A 24,477-nucleotide genomic window follows, 5' to 3' on the forward strand; every position below is an offset into this window, starting at 1 on the left:
AAGGACAATTGGACCTACCACTTCATCTAAAAACTATTTCATAGTGTATGTAAGTAATATACATTGGGTATGTAATATATAGAGTTGTAATTAACCAATTAATACAATATTAAAGATTTTTATTATAATACTAATTATTACATCATAACCTTTTTTTGAATGAATATTACATCGTGAATGAGCCTTTTTTTTTTAAAAAAATAAGTATTATATTTTATTATTTGTACATATTTATCTAATAAATAAAATAACTTTCAAATAATTCTATAAATAAAATGTAGTATTATATAAATAAAATATTCGTGATGTTACTAAAATTCAAGAGGTACATTTGAAATACAAATAAAATAAATTTCTACTAGTCGGTAATAATGTTGAGTCAAAATTCAAGAGGTACTTTTGAAACATAAATAAATAAATAAATTTCTACTAAAATTTATAGTTGGTAAGAATGTTATAACAATTAAATCTGTTTGAAAATTTTTAAAAAAAGATTTTTAATTAATTATCTAAATACAACTTATTAGTATATAAATAATTCATGTTAAAAAAGTTCAAAATGAGTCTCCTCCAATAACATGTATGTCAATTGAGCCAAAAACTACTAGTTAAAAATTTTTAATCTGTTAGTTGATTACTATGGATCACCCTCCACTAAATCCTAAATCCAAGAAAGGATTTTTGGAAATAAAAAAATAAAAAAGGTGAGGGCAAATTTACTATTTGTTTTGCCTACAATACCCAAGAGAGAAAAAAGGTATGTATTGATTGGTAATATGAGTTAAAAGACAGGGTCATTAATGTACTTTCAAAGTGACATTTCACAGAATCTGCATGCCAGTTACTTTAAGAATGATAGTAGGGTCCACTGCTGACTACTGCAATTAACTAATTAAGAAATTAATTAATGTATTTTAAACTTGGATTTTTATATTATTAAATTGGAGAAATCAAGGTAAGGAGAAGGAGAAGGAGAAGGAGAAGGAGAAGAAGGAAGAAGAAGGAAGAAGATATTGGTTTGGTGTCTGTTGCTGCAGTTAAAAAATAAATAAAAATAAAAATGAAAAATGAAAAATTCAGGTGTTGTATTTTCATTTATTTTTTCTCCTTTTTGTCACATTTAAAAAATGCAAAGAAAAGTTGTAATCTTTATTCCTTAAAAAATATAAATAAAGTTTTGATTTTTATTTTTGATTTTACCAAAAAACAAAGATGGTGGAGAGAATCTATTAGTCTCCCCCCAAAGACATGCCTATTTTCTCACACTTCCTCAAAAAGATCCAAAAACAAAACATTAAATGAGAGAAAAGAAATCAGGAATGAGAAAGAGAAAAATGTTTTCTTTGACAACTTTCATGTCTCTTCTCGTGTAAGTTTCGTTTGTTTCTATGGATTTCTTTTCTGGGATTCTTCCCTATTCTCTCTTTCTTCCCAACTCTCTTCCTTCCTCCTTCTCTCTCTAAATCTTCCTTGAGACTGGCCCAGCAGATCCAAAATCCCCATTTTATCTCGCTTTTCATGGCGTTTCAGAAATAACCACTTTGCTCTTTCTGTCTTTTGAGCCCTTTTCCCTGAGTTTCTTTTCTTCTTTTTTTGGGTTCATTCTTCAGTTTCCACAGATACCCACTTTGATGGTTTTGGTTCTTGTTTCGAGTTTGCAGAGCCGCAAGTCAATGAGCTGCTCCAATGACTGAATCGGTGCTTGTTTTTTGGACCTCAAATTATGCGAAGATGCGATTTTCAGGTAGGATTTAATGCTTCAACATCACTCTTTTAACGGGTTTGGTTACTCTTTTCTTTCTCTTTTTTTTTTTTTTTGCTTTTTTACATTTTTGGTAAGTTTCATGGAGTTGCCGAGTTTAATCCTCTTTTTGTTGGTGCGATGGATTTTGTTTGTTTGTTTAATTATTCTGATGATTGGAATTTTTGGAAGTTTTCTCTGTTCTCCAAGTAAACCCATTGTTTATAGCAAATCTCATCCATGTTCATTGATGATAGTTTAACCGATTGATTTATTATAATTCTATCATCAAATGCACTCTTTCCCATTTTTAAAATTCTTTCTTTAATCATCGGATTTGTTTTGAAACAAGTACTTGGGTTAGATTTTTTTAACATATTTTTGAAGAAGCCTAAGACAATAATTGTTTTTTATATGCTGGGAAAATGGACTAAATCACAAGGGCTTATTCTCCTTAATTCTCTTGTCTTGCTGGTAAATGTAGGTTGTTTTTCTCTCAAGTCTTGGGATTGATGTATTACTCGGCAGGGAATTTGATTCTGATTTTTTTCACTGCTGAGAATATTTGCAAATCATGATTGTTTATCCTTTTCTATATTCATGGATTCTTAGGACTGTACATCTACTGTTTCACTCCCAGAGGACACTACAAAAATTCCCTAATTTATTTTACGAACACTATCTCAATATCTGTTAAATCTTTGTACACTCAGAAAAATTGTCCCAGTTGTGACAGGCTGGAAGCATATTGATCAAGTCACATTTAAAGAAAGTACATCAGAAGGTTTGATTTTTGTCTTTCAATGGAAATGTACGTTGTAATTTTCTTGCAGAAGCAAAGGATTTACAGCGGAGTCTAGATTAATCATGAAGTTCTCACTTTGTTTCTTGATGTCTTATGAAATTCAAATACACCTAGCAAATGGAAAAATATTTGCTCGCATTTGAGTATTTGTTCTACGTTCAGCTCAAGGAATTACTAGGTGGACATTAATTTTAGTATTTGATAAAGTTTTGACTCTATGCTCGTGTTATGTGTGACTGTAACATCTGCTTTATCATGTGCATTGTTAGTTGAATGACATTCTTTGGCCTTCAAACACCATATAAGTTTAACATGGAAGAAATATAAGAGTTAATCTGCTGTTGGAAGTGTATCTTAATAGAAAGTTTTCTTTGATTCTCTCTATCGGCAAGGGAGAGGGAAAAAATTGTTAGTTCTTTCTTTATTTGTATGCAAATCAACTTAGCACTTGATGGTTTTTGTTACAGGTTTCTCTCTTCATGATACAGAGGTTGTTTCTTCCTGATTTGTTATTGGTTGAAACTTTATATTATATGGCATTGCTGCGAATTTAAGCAGACATGCAGTGTAAAAGCTATTTCCCAGGATACTACTCCACTAGGGATCTAAATTTAGAAGTTAATGGCAGTGCATTTCCCTTCAACAATATTGATAAAATATTGAATAATGGACACTACTGCCCTGGCAGTTTATCATCACCATCTCCTGATCTGCATTTAGGGTGCAACAAGGAAGCATTGAAGCAGACAATGCTCAAGCATGAATCTATATTCAGGGATCAGGTATGTTTTGGCTGTGGATTTTTTTGGGTAAAATCTTGTTTGTTATGTTCCATTCAGCCTACTATCTTGATATAATTCTGAGAAAGTTTTATTTTGTTTCTGTTGTTATCCATTTACATTAGTCCTCCTCTTAAGCAACAATTTGTGGCCGAGTTATTTTTTGAATATACGTGCATAGAGGACGAGGTTAGACAGTTTATATAAGTCAGGTTTTTGTAAATGCTACAGTGAAAAAATGACAGTTCTTATAACTCAATGTTACATTTGAAAATTGAAGAAAGCAAAAAATTTGTACATTTTTTGGGGATGCTGAAATTTACATTTCTCATTTATAAGTTTTGATAAGAATACTATTCATAAAGCACTGAAATCTGAGGTGTTTTGGCCGTCCAGATCCATGAACTCCATCGCCTTTACAGAAGACAGAAGGAGTTGATGGAGGAAGTGAAGAGGACTGAGCTATGTAAATATCACCTCCAGCTTGAAACCTCACAGTCAAATCCTCTTCTCTCTCAGAGCTCATTTAATAATGTATTGAATACATGGCAAAGCTCCACCTTACCCTGGGCGAACCCTTCTTGTGGTCAATCACATGTTTCTGAATCTAAAAGCAGCTTATTGCCCCTAAATTTTGCTGACGGAAAAAAGAGACAAGCTGGTTCTTATCCTTCTCAAAGAAGCGCATTCAAGGCAGACTCTGAGTTCTTGGTGTCTGAGGGCAAGAAATATGGCAAGAAGATCTTGGATCTGGAACTTCCAGCTTATGAATATGCTGATAGTGATGAAGAAAAAATTTTGGAAAAGGAAAAGGTCTCTGATGTTTCTCAGATTCTAAGTTATCCTCTTAAGAGAAAATTTGAGATTGTACATAAGAGAGATAAAGAACCCTCCAGCAGTATTTTCTTCAACTCAGAATTTCAACAGAACAATTGGACGTCAGGTTGCACTTCTTTAAAAGCAAAATGTTTAGTAGACTTGAATGAACCCGTCAAGGCTGAGGAAAAGGCAAATCCTAGTAGTTCTCTGGGTCCTTTGACTGGCTATAAAACGATGAAATCGTCAGATCTATCAGGGATAGTAGATTCAGACTTTCAAGTTTTGTCGAATGAAAGAAATGAGATTGGAGACACAAGAGGTGATGTTGAAAATTCCTCAAATGTTTCTCATTCAGAAAAGAATATACTACTAAAAATTGGTGTCTCTGATGATGATGTTGCAGGTGAGAAAACTATCTTAAGGGGCATTCGTTTATCACATTATTTCATCTATCCCTTATTCAGTTTTTATAGGAAGTTTGTATTTGACATCCTTATCTCTTATTTGAATTTTTAGTCATTGTTATTAGAACTGGCAATATCAAATGACTAAAGGATTGTTTGCAGGGAAAGCTACAATTGACTTGAATTCATCTCCTGAAGGTCCCTGTGCAGAAAAATCGTCTTTAGTGCAGCACGTGGAGGTCAAGCAACCTCATGAACTAATAAGGTCTCACGTGTCCAATCTGATTGGTAAAAGATCAAGGAATGAAGATTCACAAAACTTTGGAGATCTTTGCCCCAGAAGCCATACTGGGGCAGCTGTAACTTCTTTCATGAGCACTTCATATCGGCACATTCCTCATACTGATGTTCCAGAGATGTCCTCAGTTTCATTTATAAGAAAAAGCAATCTAGAGGTTACCCCAATAGCAGTTCAAGCACTCACATCTTTCAACACTTCTTTAAGTCCCAGGCTTGACAGAAACAAGTTTCTTGATAATAGCAGATTGGCAACTGGCTCAAATGTAGATAATACAGACTCCCCTCAGAGCAGATTCTGCAATGGCTTCCAATCAGACTCCAAGAAGGTGGACGTAAATCGGTTATCAAGTAATGCTGATGATTCTGCATCTTGGTACCACAATCTTTCAAAATCTGTCAAAGTCCCCACAGATGGAAATTCTTCTAAGGAGGTGAACCTGGACTCTGTGCCTATTAGTTCTTCAAATTTGACTGTTTACCAGAATATTATAGATGAAGGTAAGGAAGTAGGGGATTTAATCAGAAGATTACCTTGCTTCATAGGAAAGCCAGTTGGGATATCTGATAAAAGAAGTGAACAGTCAACAAATGTGGCATCTGTCTGCAAACCTTGTATCCCCAATTGCCAGTGTTCATCCCATGCCTCCCTTCTGAAACAGAGTCAGGATCTGCCTGGAGACAAAAACTACCAGAACAACCGAAAAGACATGTTACTTGATATAAACTTGGATTTTGATCCACTAGCCAACTCAGAAGAACAGCTAACTACAAATGAGCTACCTGCAGAAAAAGGACTTGAAAAAGAGCTTTGCGGTTTTAAAGTTTGCATAGACCTGAACTCATGCGGACATGGAGATGAATCTTCTCCATCACATTCTCATTCAGGTGAAATAGATTTGGAGGCTCCTGCTAGTCCAGAAAACAAGGAAAGTAATCGACCAAGAGGCGAACTTGACGAAAACCAAGCAAGTCCAGAAAACAAGAAGAGCTCTTTTCCCATTCGGCCAGCTGATGAAAAACAAGCAATATCAGAAAAAAAGGGGAATTCTTCATCGACAGAGGAGTATGGTAACAATCAATCTCCAGCTAACAAGGATAGTTCTCCACCCAGAGAAAGAGCCCATGAGAAACTGTCAACTCCGGAAAGCAAGGAGAGATCTCTACGAAGGGAAGAATCTTATGAGAGCCAATCAAGTCTTGCAAACAAGGATAGTCCTTCTAGAGTTGAATCTGATGGCCACCTAGAGATGCCTTTTTGGTGTTCCGATAATAAAAATCTGGAAGAGCTCGTGAGGGGTGCAGCAGAAGCTATAACTGCCATTTCGTCATCTGGTGTACGCACTACTCTAGAAATCCTCAATAATGAATGGGTTAAATCTTCGCCTCATGGCCAGCTCTATTGGTTTGCCAAGGTAGCCTCTTCAGTTGTGGACGATTCAGAGAGCAAGTATGGATTAGCTTTAAGTAGCAAGGATGGTGCTGTGCTGGAGGAGCTCCCGTCTGATGAGATTGACTACTTTGAGGCCATGACATTGCAGCTGACTGAGATGACGGCAGAAGAGTACCTCTGCAAAAGCAGTATTCCAGAACCAGAGGTAACAGTTCTCCCGTCCTTGCCTGATAAGCCAAGAAGAGGAAGAACAAGAAGAGGAAGACAGCAGCAGAAGGATTTTCAGAATGAAGTACTCCCCAGTCTAGCCTCTCTTTCAAGGTATGAAGTGACGGAGGATCTGCAGACAATAGGAGGGTTGATGGAAGCTGCTGGCACTCGTTGGGAAACTGGGTCTTTGAGAAATGCAGGTAGAAACGTATTGGCAAGAGGGCGGAGAAGGTCCTGTGTTTCAACTTCCAGGGTCCAAGAGAGCACAAGTAGCTCACAGCGGCAACAGCAAGCCATTAATCCCGAAGTCCAGATGGAGGAGAGAAAACTGATAAATTGGGGGAAGATAACAAGGAGACGCAGGGGTCCGAGATGTCCAGCAGGTAGTAATCGCAGGCTTATTCTAGGAGAAGTCTAGTAAGATAGTAATCTTATAGTCTCTAATCTCTATGGTGGTGGGTTTCTTTACAAATCTTTTTGGCAATCTAAGGGAATATAATGAATCAAGAGAATATTATTTGTACATGTCTGCTAAAATATGATAGGTATATGTCCGTCCGACCATTGGGATAGTTATCAAAAACCTGAACAGAGGATTCTGAAGAAGTTCCTTGTTATTTTTTTCTTTGTAAATACTTGTGGGCTGTAAAAGCTTCATGTTGACTGCTGAGATGTTTCAGGTTTTGTAAAGAGACCTATAGAAGGGAAGAGCTGATGCCTGATTAAAACCAGCCTATTTGAAGAGATTTTTAGTTTTATATGGCTGAAAGAAGAAATTGGAATTCAAATTAAGTAATACTTTCTTTTCTAAAAGAATATAATAATCTCAAAATTAATCTAAAATATGAATGTAGTAACATATTTAATTCCAAATGAAATATATATATTAATTTACAAATATATATATATATATATATAGCCCAAGTGATTTTTTAAGGGCCGTTAACTCCTTTTTCTGATTTTTCCTTAGCCTTTTACGACGTCGTTCTTTCCAACCTATTCATGCAGTTCTGTTATTTAGATGACCAAAAAATTCGCCTTGTTATCTTTCCCTGTGAAATTCTTCTTCTTTCATCTTGAATTTTCTGAATAGAATATATTCAATTTTTATAGTTAAAAGTACAAAATAAAAATAAGAGTAATATAATTCTAATAATTAAAAGAAATGTAGAAGATTTACGATTTAATTCAATCTATTTGTATTAGTATCAACAATTAAAATTATCGAGAACGTTTAGACATGTATAGAATCTTAAGCAAAGATAATGGTAATTTGGATACGAAATATTGAAATAAAACTGAAAAAAGAGAAAAATAAATAAATTAAATATAAAAGTAATTAATAATAACAATAATATATTTGGAGATTGAGCTATTAATTCCATGTTTATATGACTAAGACAAAGGAAAATACTTCTTTGGGTCTGAAATTTTTTTTACTTGGTAGTCCCAAAAAAATTCAATACAATCACTTCTTATCCAACTATAATTATATAAAAAATGATTTGAAAAAAAAAAACAAACAAACAAACTTCTTCTAGCATTAACTAATCAATCCCTCTTCTCAATGAATGATGACACAAAACAATGTAATTAATTAATAATAATAATAATTTTTTAAAAAATAATAATGGGTTTAGAGTGAAAATTTATGATGATCTGGGAATTGAGTAAAATGAGGAGCTTGCAGAGCTTCCTGAAGCAGTTCGTGATCGTCCCACGAATCGCGATAGGTCTCGAGATTTTTCTCGGAGTTGATCAAGGCTGAGAGACAAAGCTGTTTCCTCCATTCTTCCAAGTGAGGGAATCCAATGTGATCTCCATATTTGTCACAGTACTGGAACGAAGAAGATGAGTCCCAAATTAGAATTTGAGAATCTTGAGGGACTTATAAGTAAATAAGTAGAGTATTTCATATTGATTTGTATAAATAGAAAGAGCTAGCATACTATTGAAATGGACATAGCAACCATAATTAGCAATCTAATTAATTATTATTAATTCACTTTATAACTGGCCGGTGGGTAATTAATTAAGATTGTTTGATTGTTGTTGAGTTCAAAAAAAAAAAGAAGGTGCATCCATGCATGTTCTTTTCTATGATTAATTAACAGCAAGCCCTTTTGATCCCTAGTTACATCACTTGTTTCTTTTTCTTTTAAATTCTCATCTTATAATAAATTTACAGTCTAACTCAAACCCATACCCATATTTTGTTTACCATAACTTGCTTTAATTAAATTATCACAGAGTTATGTATATGTTGATGTGTATGTGTATATATATATATGGATGTGGAGATGATGTGGGTAAAATTGGAAATTAATGACGGGATATTGTGTGTATATATATATATATATATATATATATATATGTAGGACCTCAAAATTGGCAATGTCATGAGTGTTGTGCTTGGGAATGCCAGCAAGTTCCCTTGAGTGGTAAAATTGTTTGATGGAGAGCATCATTTCATGGCATGAGGGTAGGCTTCTTTTCCCAGACAGCAGTTGGGCTATCCATTTTGCTTGGGATTCAAAGAAAGGAAACCCTATAAGCTGCAATAATAATTCATTAAAAGTTACATACACACACACACATATATATATACATATGAATTAATTAAAGAGACATGTTTATATATATAATACCTTTCTGGGAATTCCAATAAAAGAGAGAGAAGGTGCAAGAGAAGGAGGGAAAGTGTGCTCATAGAGAGGTCCCACTCTGTCATCATCAACAACTACAATTCCTTTGGTGTCAAGAAATGGGAATGTGTATGAATACCTACATACACATGATCAATCAATATGCATGAATCAAACCCAAAACTCATTTTTCATATTCTTTTTCATGTTATCATTCTACATATACATATATACACAAACATACAAACGCACATTTATATATATGCATGTCTCATGCATGCATGATGCAGACCAGAAGAAAATCTGTCAGTCAAAATTCATGATCATCCAATCAGGTCTTCATTAATTCATCTTTAACTTTGTTGTGGGACAAACATGATATCAGTCGCAGCCAACTTCACGTTTTGACTCAAATGAAAATCAATAAATAAAACATGACCCAACACATGGATTGCTTTTTTGCTTTCCTAAAAGGATATTTATAATATGATGCATGCCATTTCTGTCTTTCTAATCTCATATACATACACATATATCTATGTATACGTGATTAATTTATGTCAAAAGTTCAAATTTACAAAAAAAAAAAATCAAAATTAATATGCATATTAATGTGCAAAATAAGGTGTTTGCATGCTTCCTTTTGCATCTTTATAAAAAAGTTCTTCGGACATTTACTTAAATGCAAAGCATGCCTTCTTTTTTTTTTTTTTTTTTTTTCCCTTTTCCTTTTTAATTTTAGCTGTTAAGTAATTCCCACTACTAATTTTAACATATATATATATATATATAGTTGTGTGATACATATTTAAAGTTTGAATCTTTTAAGACTGTAAATTAATTATAGGAGTATTTAGTTAATAATTACCCTGTGCAGTACAAGATAGTGTCCGCTATGATCCAAGAGCCGTCCACAAATATAACCCGACCATCTTCTTCGAGGGAATCAATCTGCATGTACAGTTACTACTAATTAATTAATTAATTAATATATTAAATAATACATTTGATCCGTAAAAAATAAAAAGTAAAAACCTGAGGGTGAAGATGCAAGTTTTGATGCTTAGAGATGACTTTAGAAAGACCTTCAGGAATATTAAGAGATTTAGAACTCAGATGTACTTCCTTTGCCACTTCTACAAGCTCCATTGATATATCTTGTCCACTCAGCGAGTTCCCAACTACCACCACAACCTGCATTTCTTGCGTGCCTAATTAATTCATTCTAATGCTAATTACTAATTAATTAATTACCATCTAAATTAATTAACCTCATTGCGAAACGGCTCTGGAACCCTGTATATGTGACTGTGCAGTTGTTTTCTTCTCCATGAATCCATTCCTAAACACATAATCATAACCCCAAATAAAATGATTACGTGAGAAAATTTTAAATTAATCATGCCTATGATCAAATGTGTAATCAAACAAGTTAAAATTAAGTATTTATAATTACTTCTTATCCATTTACATGTGCAATATACAATTAAATAGTTCTTATGTAGATATAGACTTGGGAAATCTTAAAATTTTCTTCTCTAAATACTGTTAATTTTTTATAAATAAATTTCAATAATTAATAATATATATATATATATATATTTCCGTCGGATTAACCTGTGATTAAGTTGCTTATGTAGCAAATGTGTATATATCATGTCATACAGGCTGGCGGGTGTGATCCATTCTCATGATCATAAATATTAATTGGTCAACCTTTTTTATGAAACTACAAGATCATTTTTATGGAGGAATTGATTTGTAATTTTTTTACATATAAAAATGAAAAATACATGTTTAATCCGCTTATATAAATTAATTATTAAAATTTTAAGATAAAACGTAAATGATAATATACACAAGTACCTTTAATGGATGGGAGCCTGGGTTGGGAGTAATGACCAGTAGCGATAACCACCGCATCAAACACCTCCTCCTCCGTCACCGCCACCTTCTTCTTCACATCTCTACTCTTCACCACCCACTTGACCTCCTTACCAAACTCCCCGTAATCCACCATGCCCGCGTACTCAACTCTCGTGTTGAACCTTATCATCTCCCTCAACCCGAACCAGTCGCAGAAATCTTTCAAGTACAACCATAGCTCTTTATGCCCAGGAAATCTCCTCATGTCTCTCCCTTTCTTCATCATGAATGGAAAGTCTGTAAACCCCATTATCTCTCTCGGTGATGTCAGTCTCAGCGACGCGTATATGCTGCTGTGTATCTTCAACGTCTTGTTCCGTCCTAGTGCGTCTTCTCCTTCCACTCTCGGTTGATAAAGCCATTGCCCGCCGACGTCGTGGTTTTGCTCCAAAACGACGACGTTGTGGCCTTCTTTCCGTAGCTCCCTCGCGGCTACGAGTCCCGACGGTCCCCCTCCGATCACGCATACCTTCTTCGCTTGGCTTCTCTCAGCCGACACCATGGAACTTGTTTTTTTTTTTTTCAAAAAATAGTTTAAAATTAAAAAAATATATATATATAAGAAAAATAATCTACGATTATAATTAAAAAAATAAATGTGGAATAGGGAAGATTGAGATGTGTGAGAGTGAAGGAAAATGTTGGTAATGAGATTATATGTGTTATGGACTTATGGGGTTTATATTTATAGGTGAAATATTTATTGAATAATACGTTTGAGTGGGAAATGTACATATATATATATATATATAAAATATAATATAATGTGAAAAATTGGGAATGGTTATGGTTTGCTGGCTAGGAGACACACGTGACAATTTTAAATCATTATTTTTGGCTTTGTCTCCTTTTGATCCATGTTTATTTAGTGTTTTTCAGTCACCTTAAACATTTTTCTCTTAATTCCTATTTATTTTTTAATAAAAAACGTAAAATTCGAATGGGTATTATGTATATTTTGATATTTTTATTTTAAAAAATTATATAATATATATATATATTAATTAATTAATTAAATTTACTCTATTAAAATTCTTGCACTAAAAAATTAATACTAGTATTTGTTAGATGTGGAACATGTATCTTGGTAGGCCAACTGTGCCCGTCGGATCCTCGACGATGACTTGTCAAGATCTGACTTTTATGACCACCAGATTTGGAGGCGTTAAAAGAAGGACCACCTGTCACGTGACCTTGGTAATTCATTTTAACTATTTTACAAAAAATTTATTCAAAATATAAAAATTAAAAAACAAAATTATATTTAATTGTAAGTTTAAGGAAAATAGGTTTATGTTTAATTCTGGTGTTTGCGTGGGTGGGGCCCACGGTGGATTAATGCCTCTTCTTGAAGCCAAGGGAACATGAATTCAATCGTGCAACAGTATGATCATGCGGTGTTGGTTACTTCAACTCTAATTTTGACTTTTTAACTGTGTGGTCAAAGCTACGCCTCTCGACATTCATCCACTTGTCTTACACTGCATTATTCACCTAACAAAAAAAAATTATAACATTTAAATAAAAATAAACCATAAATTCAACAACCCATAAAATAAATTATTTAATTATTTCACTTGCTTCAAGAGGAAGAATATACACCTTTTTAAATAAAAAATTATTTATGTATTAAGTTTGTTATATTTGAATTATAATACATGGGCAGATCTTAATACCTAGGAACTAGCTTGTTGATTAGAGTCCATTAGGATGTCTTGATAGTAAATAAATTTAGATTTTAATTTAATTATTAAATTTGGAGTGGATTATGTAACTATGCAGCAGAACATGTTATAATCTACTAGCCATATTGCCTATTATTTTTGGCTTAGTAACTTATGGCTTACTAGCCATGTTTATATGACTTGCTAATTATTTATAGGGTAAATTATCAAATTAATTTTTGAAACCGAATACATTTATAAAATATTTTTTTGTTATAATATAATTTTTTTATTTATTTTAAACGTTCATCTTTTTTTATTTTTTTTTTAAATTAAATTAATTACATCATATTTTGAATATTTTTAAAAATAGCTCACAATGTTATTTTTATTAATAAATTAGTAATAATAAAAGCATACTTCATATTTTTAAAAGAGAATTGAGCGTTCAAAACAAATAAAAAATATTAATAATCAAATTATAACAAAAATAATATTAAGAATTAAACTGCAAAAAATATCAAATTGTAGCGATTAATATAATAACTTACTCTTATTTATCTCATGTGTGATCTATGATTTAATTGTAATGTTACTTTTAACATATAAACTAGTTGACTGATAAATAGGTTATTTAATCAATAATAATTAATATATATAAACCAACTCGTCACTGGAAGATTTTAACTTCTCATCAATATTTTTAAAAATATTATATAATAATTGTCTAAATTTGTATGATACGATAAAATAAATTTGTATTATCACTATAGTGACAAAATTAAACTAATTTTTTATCTCGAACTTCTCTATTTCTCTAAAATATTCTCTCAGTATATATTCTACGTTCTTATTGATTTATAAAAATGTTTTGCTCTCAATTCTTTTTCTCCTTTTGTAAACAGTCTATTATATATATATATATATATAACTTTTTAAATATTTTAGAAGAACACATAAATTCAAACGTCACAAATATGATTAATATATTTTAAATTTTTATTTCATATTTTTTTGTGAAAAATTAAAATAAATTTTTTTACTTACTTACATATATTCTCAAAATTCATAATAATGATTTTTCATTTCTGTATCGGTGAGTAGTGTGATATTTTTATTGAATTAGTGTAACTCACCCATTTCAGATTAAGATGATCAATATCTAGATCTCGATCAACAAGGGAGTTGTAAATAGTTCACCACATGAACTCCCTTCAAACTCTAGTGAAGATCGTTTTAAAATATCTAATTATTTACTTTTCATTTATTTCTTAATTTTTCACTTGTTCTTTTATAAATGTAATTCTCGTATCTCTATTGGATATTTTAAATTATTATGTAAAGAATACTTTATTATTTTATTTTTACATTTAATTTATAATTTTTTTTTTTAAATCTGAACTGTTACAATATGTATTGATGATAGGCTAATATTAAATCTAATTAAATAGAGTTAATACTATAAGTGGGCATTATATATATAATATAATCCCTTATAATAACTTATCTATGTGTGTTTATAATCACCACATAGTTTGGTTTGAAGAGATGGAAAACTTGCACGACAACTTACATACTCGATGATGATCATCACCATAAAAAGCTTCCAAATAATTCCCCATCCATTTATAAATCCAAAAATTATGTGTATATATCTAATTTGTTTGCTAATCACACACCGTACGTTTGTGGAATAGTTTATTTAACTAACACCATATCAATCCCTAATATAATATACATATATATATAGGTATAGGATGTAAATTAAATTATGCTTTACTACATTCTAATTAATAAGACATATGGACAGTACATTAATGTAATCTATATTAAAATAATAACAAGAATAATAATGAGTTGTGGCGTTCAAACGGGTGAAATACATTTTCATCCGGTCAAAAGTAGTGAATCTTTATTGAAAATTAAGTTAATTAATTCAAACTATAATCATTAATCATGCTAGCTAACTACAACTATATACATATATATATATATATTGTAATATATGTTTATTTTATTTTAGATGAGTATCTTAAACTATGATTTGGGTAACTACAAATTTTAGCCTATTGGTTGGCAAAATTATATATTAATTAGAATTTATGTGATGTTATGTCAATGTTAATTTCTTTTTATGAATTAATGTGGAGTCATGATAATAATTGCATAAATTTAAAAGCTAGCAAATCAAGTGCTTTTACGTGCCGATAATGCTCAAGCTAACTCTCCAAGTGTTTTCTAATTATGACATTAAGTAAATGTACATGTTGTTACTTCTTTATGTTCTTTTTCCTTTTCAATGTTTATTTGTTGTTGCTAAATATGACATTGATTAATAATATATATGTGAGCTATTAATACATCTTATTCTTTTATTTGAACATTTCAACTTAATTAATATGTACAGTAAACATATATTAGGTGATCAAAAGAGAATCACGTACTTCATAATTTTAACATACATCATCATTCTCGATAATATCATGACTTTTTTTAATATGTTGAAAATACTAACAAATATTTTAGTTATTCTATAAAATTATTAAAGTTTCAAGTAAAGATTGAGCACTGTAAAAATTCTAAAGTTTCTCTCAATCTCATCTATACTATATCTGTTTATCTATTATAAATATTTTATTTTAAAAAAAATTTAGCATTACTATCTGTTTATTATTTTCAAGTTAATGAAACCACAACAAAATTCGTCAAAAACTAGAATCATGACTCTTACGAATTTTTAAATTCATTATCTGAAAAATACATGAGGAATTTAATAACAAAAACATGAAAAAAAAATACGTAAGTCAAGTGAGGAAAGAGTCTTAAAAAAATGTCTCGTATAAGAATAAGTTAAGTATCTAAATCCCTTAGAATGAGGTGTTCACGGTACAATATGATGAACTTATATGGCTTTATTGGACGAATGAATTAAGACATAAAGTGTTAGCTTCGTACGAATCTAGTGGTTAAGAATTTAGTGGGATTGTTATCAACAAACTTGAAGCAAATCTTAATGATCATATGAGCAACTCTCATACTATAAGAAGAAAAAAAATGTATAATATTATATATCACCATGAAAAAAAATACAAACACTAGTTAGATTTCAGATATGTGGATATTCAAGTAAGACATATTAAGTAAGTAAGAAAAAAATATTTAAAATTAATTGGAGAATAAAGGAATAGACCAATAAAATTTTAAAAATGTTCAGAGCTAAAATAAATATATTGAAATTATTATAAGTGTTATAAAAATTAAGTTGGAGATACACAAGTTAGAAATCATTAAATAAAACCTTAGGACTTATATTAAACTTTCTTAAGAATTTTCTCATCTCCTCTTTATTTATTATTAACATCAAATATATTATCATTTTTTCTATAAAAAAATCGTATTATTACAAATTATATGAGTATACAAAAATAACTGTATAAATTATATGCTACAGATACACAAAAAAAATATGAGAGTTATTATTAAATAATAAAAAAAATCAATTATATAGATATGAATTTATTTTTTTATATAAAAAGAAATATATATTAATAAATTAAATATTATATGTATTTTCTTTAGTGGATGTAAATATATCATAAACATTAGTAAAAATTTTTATCATGGTACCTAAATATATTTAATATATATTATAGTAATAAAATAATAAAAGTTTAAGCTTAGACCAAATTAATTTTACTTAAAAAATTATTTATTTTATCTATTTAAGAGGATCGATGTAATTTTTTAATTAAATGAGAAAATTAATCCTTCAAAAAATATTACAATAATATCATAAAATTTAAAATAAAGTTTTTTTTTTTTTTTTTAAAAAAAGACATTTCAGATCTTCTGAAAATAATTTGAATTATTTTGAACGAAACGCACAAAATTTTCATTTTAGAAGCAAATATGGAGTATTCTTAGAAGGTAGGAGTAGTGTATGTACGTATATTTAATTGGCTATTACTTTACGTTTAGTACATCTGCAGCCAAATTTGAATTTGGTATGTTACTACTACTAGTGAAATTATAATACATTATTATTATTATTATTATTATATATGCATGTATATACACCCACACATATAATTTTATAAATAATAAAATTTTAGCCATCATTATTTTAAATTTCTTCCTGAGTGGTAAAGGTTGATGCTAAATAAATTGGGATATTAAAGTTGAATTAATTTAAAAACAATTTTAATTGGGTTAATAAAATAGTTGTAAGTGACAAAGAAACTATTATATTGAAATAAAGTAATTAATAATTAAATAATACAACTGGAGAGTAATAACAATAATAAGACGGTGAGACGGCGCCGTATCATGTTGGCAGCAGAAGCAATCCTCAAATTGATTCTTGCAGACGCAAAAGGACACTCTGTCTCTCTTCTTACACCGATTCTGTTCCTCTGTGTTTCATTCCTATCTGACAGACGCTCAGAGACGAAGAGTTCTCCTCTCCTCTCTTGGTAAGTTTTTTTTTTTTTTTTTTTTTTTTTTTTGTTTCTTTCAGAAATCTGGTTTTTACTATCGAAATTCACTCATCCCTTTTGTTTGGTTCTGGGGAGAACGAGCGAAAAGTGAGAGGAGAATGGGAGAAATTCGAATCATAGGAGGCGAATTAGGTGGTATTTTACGTTTCAGTTTTCGTTCTATCGAAATCAAAGCTCGGATGTTTGTGGATTTATAGAGCGTTGATGCCGTCGTTAGTACTCTCTTCATGTTTCTTTTACGATATCTGGATTGGCATAAAGGGAAGTGATTACTTATGCTCTTAATTCTGGTAGAGTCTTTTCTTTCACGTTTTGGTGCGTTTTTGGTGCTAATTGACTGTTGAACTCTTTCCTTACGGAAAAAAGACTCTTCTCTATGGATGGGAATTAGCATATTCCAGTTTGCTTAAACTGAGGGACTGCATTTGATTTAAATTTCAATTCTATTATCAGATAGTAATAGGAATAACATACAAATAGATAATGATGTGAACGAAAAAGTTCATACACCTTTCAAATTTATTTTCCTTTTTGACAATTAGGAATACAAATTTATAAATATAGAATTAAAGCTACGAGCAGAGTTATTCAATTATCCATATGTAAGTTACAATCAAATTTCAATACAACAAGTTTGAACCAAATGGGGCTATGGAAAATTTTGATTGACTGTGATTGCAGTATGATAATTTTGGTTTTCCGGTGATAGTTAGATGGTCATAAGACATTTTCAGCACCCTGTCTTGGAATATTATTTGAAGTAAATCGGAGGCTTAAACAAGTGTAACTATTGTTGTGGAAAGATTTTTCTATAATCACATTCCTTTCATAACATAGCACGCCTGTTGTCACAAATTGTGATTCTTTTTTCTTCCACTTGCTGCTATGGGGATCAAGAGATCCAAGACTCAAGAGGGACTCTTAGGTAATAATTTGGTCAGTACGTGACAGGAAACTTCCTTCAAACCAATGGCTACCTTGGGTTTTCGTATTCTCGAGAAATCTATATTTTAGTTATAAAACAACTATGCTACAATGCTTACACTTATTTTTTTATACTTTCTGGGGCTGAAATTATTGCTACAAGGATCAGTGATTTACATTTGATTTTGTGTTTAGAATCTTATTTCATGTTTATTATTATTTTCTTTCGAACATTGAATGTCTATTTCAATTGCTTTTTCTGGTTCCTTGTAACTGTATGTATTTAGTTGTGTTATGCATGGTTTTGTGCAATCAATGGCATGTACTACTGTTATTGGAATATATGTCAATTTTAGTTCATCTTGAATTGGGGGTTTTTCTTGTACGCTTGAATTCCAGATGTGATTGATTTAGATACTCTTAGGTACTATGGAGAGGAAACTTTTGCTTATCATGACTTACTCTGTAATTGCTTTCGCTGTTATTCCTTAAATTTAAACACCGAATCTATTCTTTTTTTTTTTTATCTCTGCATAAGCTTTTGTTATAGAATATTATTAGCTACAAAAAATACAATCCAAGTAACTGTTCTATGACATGTATGATGTTGACAGTCATGCTAAAGAAGAGTAATCTTTGAATTTCTTCAAGGTCAAGCTTGCTTCAGCCTGTTTGTTCCCATTAAGTCAACTGTTTCTGCAAACAGCATGTGGAGTTTTGCTTCCAGAGCTATTACTGGAGCCATCGGATTGAAGGGTGATCTTTTGAAACTGAAACCGGTTCCTTCAGAGTGCTCTGATGATGATACTTCTTTAAACAACGATAGGGAGGAGGGATTGGAGTGCCCTGTATGTTGGGAGTCCTTCAACATTGTTGAGAATGTGCCCCTTGTTTTATGGTGCGGCCACACACTCTGCAAGAATTGTGTATTGGGACTGCAGCGTGCTATTGTGAAATTTCCAACAGTAACTATTCATCTCCCATTCTTCATCTCTTGTCCTTGGTGTAATTTACTGTCCTTGAGGTTAGTCTACAAAGGAAGCATGAAGTTTCCCTGTAAGAACTTCTTTCTCCTTTGGATGGTTGAGAGCATGAATGGTGATAGGTCAAAGTCACGTTCTTCTTTCAGTGGGGATCAACCAGTCTGTTATGCAAGCAGAAATCTTCCCGTTCGCAGGCAAGCTAGCCGCATTAACAATCGACATGATCCATGTCAGCCCCTAGTAGAATCATCAAGCTTCAATCATGGCAGAGGGAATTCCATACATAATAGTTACTTGAATGTTGAAAGACTCCACCTATCGCTTCGTAAGTCTTTTGCTTTCTTTGTTCGCTTGACAGCTAAGTTCCCTTTGGTTGTTGTGTTTCTTCTGATGATCCTGTATGCAATACCTGCCAGCGCAGCCATCCTGGCCCTGTATATTCTTATCACTTTTGTGTTTGCTGTCCCCTCTTTTCTTGTGCTCTACTTTGCCTTCCCCAGTTTGGACTGGTTGGTTAGAGAAATCATCACTTGAGTTACCATAAAACCTTGTACCAGGCTCCTAATGCAAACTCACTTCCACCTCAATCTGTCGACTTCTCCTATAAGTATGTCCTCATCCCATGGTCTTATGATATTCTTGTGAACGTCCTTATCTGTGTTTCAGAATCAGTGAAATCTTAGAACATTGCTGATAAGATGTATCAGAAAGATACTTCAAGCAGTGGAGCTTTGTAGTGCAATCCCCTAATTTTTGCGGCAATAAACTGGTGATATTTTGCTTCTTTTTCTTCTCTCTTTATTGCTGTATGTATAAGAAGATGGGTGAGATGAATTGACAGCAAACCTTGTTTCTTATGTATATAGTCAATAACAAACCTAAATCTGTCATCTATGCGATGCGGTACTCAGTTGTGTTTCTAGGTAAATCTAGGTGTTTAGGTGTGTTTTTAAATAGTCTAGGTATTAAAATGTATTTTTTGGTTATCCAAAATGTGGGATACATTTTTGAGTCTCTGAGTATTTGAAGTGTATTTTAAAGTTTATGGTATTATTTTCTGGTATTTGAAAAGGTTTATTTATATTTGCATATTTCAACTCATCTTTTTGCATTTTAGGTGTCTAAATTCTATTCTAGGTGTTGTATGAACTTGAGTTCGTTTGATGCTCAAATGCGACTTTGAATATTTTAAATATTTGAATTCTGGCATCTGAAGAAGTCTATATGTTATGATACATTTTAGATACTTTTGGTAAATGTGTTTCTGTAACATGTAACAGTAGGTGATTAACCTATTCCAACGCTTGCCAATTAGTACTAGATTATGTAAGGGCTAAAGTTGAAATCAACCTTTCTCAGCCCTCTCTCGAGGGAAAGAAGATGGATAATCTTCCAATATGGAAGAATTTCATATTTGTGATAAACTCATTATGAATTTTGGCCAGCCAATAAATCCAAGAGATGTCTATGTCTTGCATGGAGGAACAAATCAATATACAGGCTAATATCTAGGGGAAGGCAAAAGTCCATGGTGCCTACCAAGCTGCAGTTCTCCATGATTCTAGCAATCATCCGTTGTCTGCATGGATCTAGGTCACCAATGAAACTCCGAACCCCTTTTAAACATCCTAGTAAAGGAAGAAAAGGAGAATGTAATTTTACCCTTCCTTCCCCCACCTCCTTTACTTTTTATTCTCTACTCACCCAAACTCATAAATTTCTCTTAATAAATATAATATTTTTTTTTCCTCAAAAAAGTAGAACAGAGTAAATATAATATGAAGAATATAGATCATTAAAAGGGTTCTGTATAATAAATGAGTTATACTGGAAATAGGTGTGAAAAGAAATTTTTGTTATGTAAGTCTCATAATTTATCAAATAAGTAACTCAAACCAATTAGATTTATAAAGTGATTTTAAAGCTGCGTCAATTCCATAAGTTGCTTAATTTCCAGAATATCATATTTAAGAAGCAGATGAGGAGAAAAGGCTTCGCAATCTGGTTGGAATCTGCTAAGACGATGGTGGTGTCGAGCCCCATTTCAATGGCCTTCTGAAAGGCAAAAGACACAATCCTCGCTTTAGCACCAACGGGCGCTTTTAATGACCCGCTAACATTCTCGCCGTTCTCCTCATCATGTTTTTGACCCAATTGTGTTGCAGTAAATTCAGATTTGAATGGAACATGAACCACATCAGGACGGGAAGCTTGCAGGAGAGAATAGCAAAGTTGCACCAAACGAGTTTCGGGTTTGGAGTTGAACCGGAAAAGAAAGTCTTCGTCTTCAAGTGGCAAGGGTGGCGGAGGAGGTGAGGTGAAGGTTCTGGTGTCGAATTTTTGACGAGTTTTGTGGATATTATAGAGCCCGAGCACATAAATGGATAGTGGATTTCCATGGCCGCCAACGCCAGCGATGGTGGTTATGGGATGGGGACTGTTGATGGTGAAAAGTATGGCGAAAGCAAGCAAAGGAGTAAAGTGCAAAGAAGAGAAAGTTGAGTTGGATAGCATGGTTTTTCTGTACACCCAAATAAGAAGGTGGTAGAGATATATATATATATATAGAGAGAGAGAGAGAGAGAGAGTGTTTGTAAGGGTTGAATGTAGAGAGAAGACGGGGGAAAGAGCTGCAGAAGAGAGAGAGAGAGAGAGAGAGAGAGAGTTTTGGGAGTCTGAAAGCGGAAGAAAGAAAGAGAAAAAAATGAAGAGCAAGAGGAAAAGAACAGATAGTATCAAGGCTTACTCCTAAAACGGGGCATCACATCGGAAAAAAATTAACCAATTGTGTTTTTATTGTCACATAAAGGATATTTCAAAAAATATATTCTATTTATTTAAAAATAAATTTAATTTTTGTTACAGTAAAAAAATTCTTTAAAAAATTATTACAATAATGTTAGTGGTTACGTAGCGTTCACATAGATGTCATGTTAGAAAAAAAAAATAACAAACTTTGATTTTATTGCCACGTCAATGCGATGTCAATAATTGTGTTATTTAATGAAAATTTAATTTCTCTTGCCGTAAACGAATTATTTAGACAATTTTTATTAGACTTCCATGTAATTATGTGTAAATAGCGGATAAAAAATGCAGTTATCTATAAATATAAGGTTAGTTTTGTAACTATCTTTAAGTAAACCCTATGTATAAATATCTCTTTAACCTCAATTAATATTTTTCATCACTTTACACAAATTTTACAAACTCGAGTTCTCTTTTTTCTCTCATTTTTTGCTTCCCGAGCATGCTTCTTCTTCTCCGCCCATTTCATCAAATCTTTCTCATTTAGTGTTAGATTTCTATTAAATGCTTTAGATTTATTACAAGTTCAATATGTTATCAAAGCTTTTGTGATTTCTTCAATCAATTAGTGGTGGTGAATGTAGGATAAAACCCTCTATTTTGTACCTTTATTCGTCGGAAGTTGAAGATCTTGTCACGTAAACAATCATGGATGCATCTACAAATTTAGATTTTTTAAAACTTGAAGAAGTTATCTCAAATCTTTTCTACTTCCATCTGAGTGAGAACTATTCATTCCAGTTTACTTCAATCGTACTCACAGGTAATAGCTTTTATTTTTGATCTCATTCGATGCAACTGGCTTTAATTTTCAAGAATAAGTTGAAGTTCGTAGATAGATCTCTTCCTATTCCAAATAGAGATGATCCTCTATATAGTGCATGGAAATGATGTAGTACTTAAGTACTTTCCTGGATAATGAGATTATTATCAACTTTTTAGCATAAAACGTAATATGGATAAACTAGGCAAAACATTTGTGGAAGGATTTGCATGATCGATTCACACAAAGTAATGCAGTGTGTGTTTTTGACCTTGAAGATGAAATTTATTCACTGAAGCAAGAAACACATTATGTTACTGAGTATTTCACTTAGATGAAAATTTTGTGAAATAAACTCTTAAATTTGAGACTTATTCATGTATGTGAGTATGAATTGAGAAGTACATGTAATGTACCAAATACAAATAGAAAATATCAGGAAGATGCTAGAATAATCTAGTTTCTTAAAGGTTTAAATAATTCCTTTAGCGTAGTGAAGACTCAAATTTTGCTTATTAAGCTTTTGCCTCCTTTAAATAAGATTTTTGCATTGGTCTTGCAACATGAGCGGAGTCTCAATGCAGGAATCTCTATGCAATATGAGTCGAATATATTGGATGCAAATAAAACTTCAGGACAACAACAGAGAGTGACTAATACCTATAATTCTAAAGTTGGTAAGAAGAATAATGTAGGAGCTAACAATAAAAAGTCAATATGTACAAATCGTGGATTTATTAGCCATATTGTGGATAAATGTTACAAGAAATGTGGTTATTCGCCAGGTTATAGACCTAACCAAGGAATATGTCCAGCATCAATCAAATAATCACTTAGTTGACAGAAAATAATTTTAAAGTGGTTGAATCCTGTGTAAGATTCAACTCCCAGTGTAATAATTGAGATGATTTGTCTTTTTCCTTCACCAAAAAAAAAATATGAGAAGCTTCTAGTCTTAATTCAACATTTACTAACTACAACAATCATATCACAAGTCAATACTCTTGTAGCTAATTTTTAATCTACATCACAATCAAGTAACATATTTGCCTTATTTTCCTATACCAAAATAAATAATTGGATAATTGATTATGGGGCTACTGATCATATAGTTACTTCCATTGAGATGTTTGATTTTTATGGGTCTATACATAAATCAAGTTACCTAATTTTCAAATAGTATCAATTATGCATACATGTGATGTCTATATTTTACTCATATTTTTTCTTTATAATGTCTTGTATGCTTCACATTTTTCCCCAATTTTATATATATTAGCCGCTTATTACAGCATTCTCAATATTGCTTACTATTTCATCATAATTGTTGCACCATTTAAGAAGCCCACAGCTAGAGGACGATTGACATAGTTAGAGAGAAGAATGAGTTGTATCATATTGAAACCAATAACACTAAGGATTTTATCACTGTAAATTTTATTATTCAAACTTTTCCCTTTCGTTGTTCATATGCTATTACTAATAAAAGTTTGTGGCATTTTCTACTTGATCACCCTTTTGCATTAAGACTTCAAATTCTTCATTTATATATGACATTTGCCACTTTAATAAAGAAAAAAGACTTCTTTTTCACATAAGTTGTCCAATTAAGTCTTCATTATTTTGATTTAGTGCATTTTGATATTTGTGAACTATTTTCCATTGCTTTTCTATACGGTCACCATTATTCCTTAACTATTGTTGATGACCAAAGTGAGCATACATGGTTATACCTTATGAAGAATAAAGCTAAAGTAATATAGTCAATTCCTTTGCATTTTTGGAAATATAAGTTAATACAAAGATCAAATGTGTTAGAA

General features: G+C 31.7%; 3 protein-coding genes across 11 annotated transcripts; 2 read left to right on the forward strand and 1 right to left on the reverse strand.

Annotated features, from left to right (window-relative positions):
- The first annotated feature begins 1,209 nt into the window (after positions 1–1,209).
- On the forward strand, positions 1,210–7,206 carry LOC110820396 (uncharacterized). 3 transcript variants are annotated; one of them, XM_088211366.1, is made up of 5 exons: positions 1,210–1,369; positions 1,662–1,744; positions 3,014–3,328; positions 3,722–4,547; positions 4,711–7,206. In XM_088211366.1, exons 3-5 carry the CDS (start codon positions 3,107–3,109, stop codon positions 6,864–6,866), a joined length of 3,204 nt encoding a protein of 1,067 aa, XP_088067492.1. In that variant the 5' UTR covers positions 1,210–1,369; positions 1,662–1,744; positions 3,014–3,106; the 3' UTR covers positions 6,867–7,206. The 3 variants fall into 3 exon arrangements, with proteins under 3 accessions (XP_088067492.1, XP_088067491.1, XP_088067493.1); XM_088211365.1 differs by having other exon boundaries at positions 1,210–1,744; XM_088211367.1 differs by lacking the exons at positions 1,210–1,369; positions 1,662–1,744 and adding an exon at positions 2,491–2,525.
- Positions 7,207–7,862: 656 nt separating this feature from the next.
- On the reverse strand, positions 7,863–11,656 carry LOC110820522 (flavin-containing monooxygenase FMO GS-OX-like 9). Its single transcript, XM_088211773.1, is given in 8 exon segments — positions 7,863–8,255; positions 8,258–8,285; positions 8,830–9,003; positions 9,097–9,232; positions 9,962–10,044; positions 10,129–10,287; positions 10,365–10,435; positions 10,960–11,656. Coding segments are annotated over 8 exon segments (1,371 nt in total). The 5' UTR covers positions 11,522–11,656; the 3' UTR covers positions 7,863–8,097.
- A 5,344-nt stretch (positions 11,657–17,000) lies between these two features.
- On the forward strand, positions 17,001–20,163 carry LOC110820491 (RING/U-box superfamily protein). 7 transcript variants are annotated; one of them, XM_088211579.1, is made up of 3 exons: positions 17,004–17,155; positions 17,255–17,469; positions 18,718–20,163. In XM_088211579.1, the coding sequence occupies exon 3, from the start codon at positions 18,811–18,813 to the stop codon at positions 19,618–19,620; it is 810 nt and encodes a 269-aa protein (XP_088067705.1). In that variant the 5' UTR covers positions 17,004–17,155; positions 17,255–17,469; positions 18,718–18,810; the 3' UTR covers positions 19,621–20,163. The 7 variants fall into 7 exon arrangements, with proteins under 7 accessions (XP_088067706.1, XP_088067705.1, XP_088067707.1 ...); XM_088211581.1 differs by having other exon boundaries at positions 18,755–20,163; XM_088211582.1 differs by having other exon boundaries at positions 17,255–17,391.
- Positions 20,164–24,477: the final 4,314 nt, after the last annotated feature.

The sequence above is a fragment of the Carica papaya genome, chromosome 9, assembly GCF_054855325.1.
Source record: "Carica papaya isolate Zhongbai chromosome 9, ASM5485532v1, whole genome shotgun sequence".
Classification (NCBI taxonomy): Eukaryota; Viridiplantae; Streptophyta; class Magnoliopsida; order Brassicales; family Caricaceae; genus Carica; species Carica papaya.

Coding starts and splice junctions, on each gene's coding strand:
- LOC110820396 (XM_088211365.1), top strand. CDS start 3,107: ATGCAGTGTAAAAGCTATTTCCCAGGATACTACTCCACTAGGGATCTA. Junction 3,329..3,721: donor AATCTATATTCAGGGATCAG/GTATGTTTTGGC, acceptor TTGGCCGTCCAG/ATCCATGAACTCCATCGCCT. Junction 4,548..4,710: donor CTCTGATGATGATGTTGCAG/GTGAGAAAACTA, acceptor GATTGTTTGCAG/GGAAAGCTACAATTGACTTG.
- LOC110820491 (XM_088211580.1), top strand. CDS start 18,811: ATGTGGAGTTTTGCTTCCAGAGCTATTACTGGAGCCATCGGATTGAAG.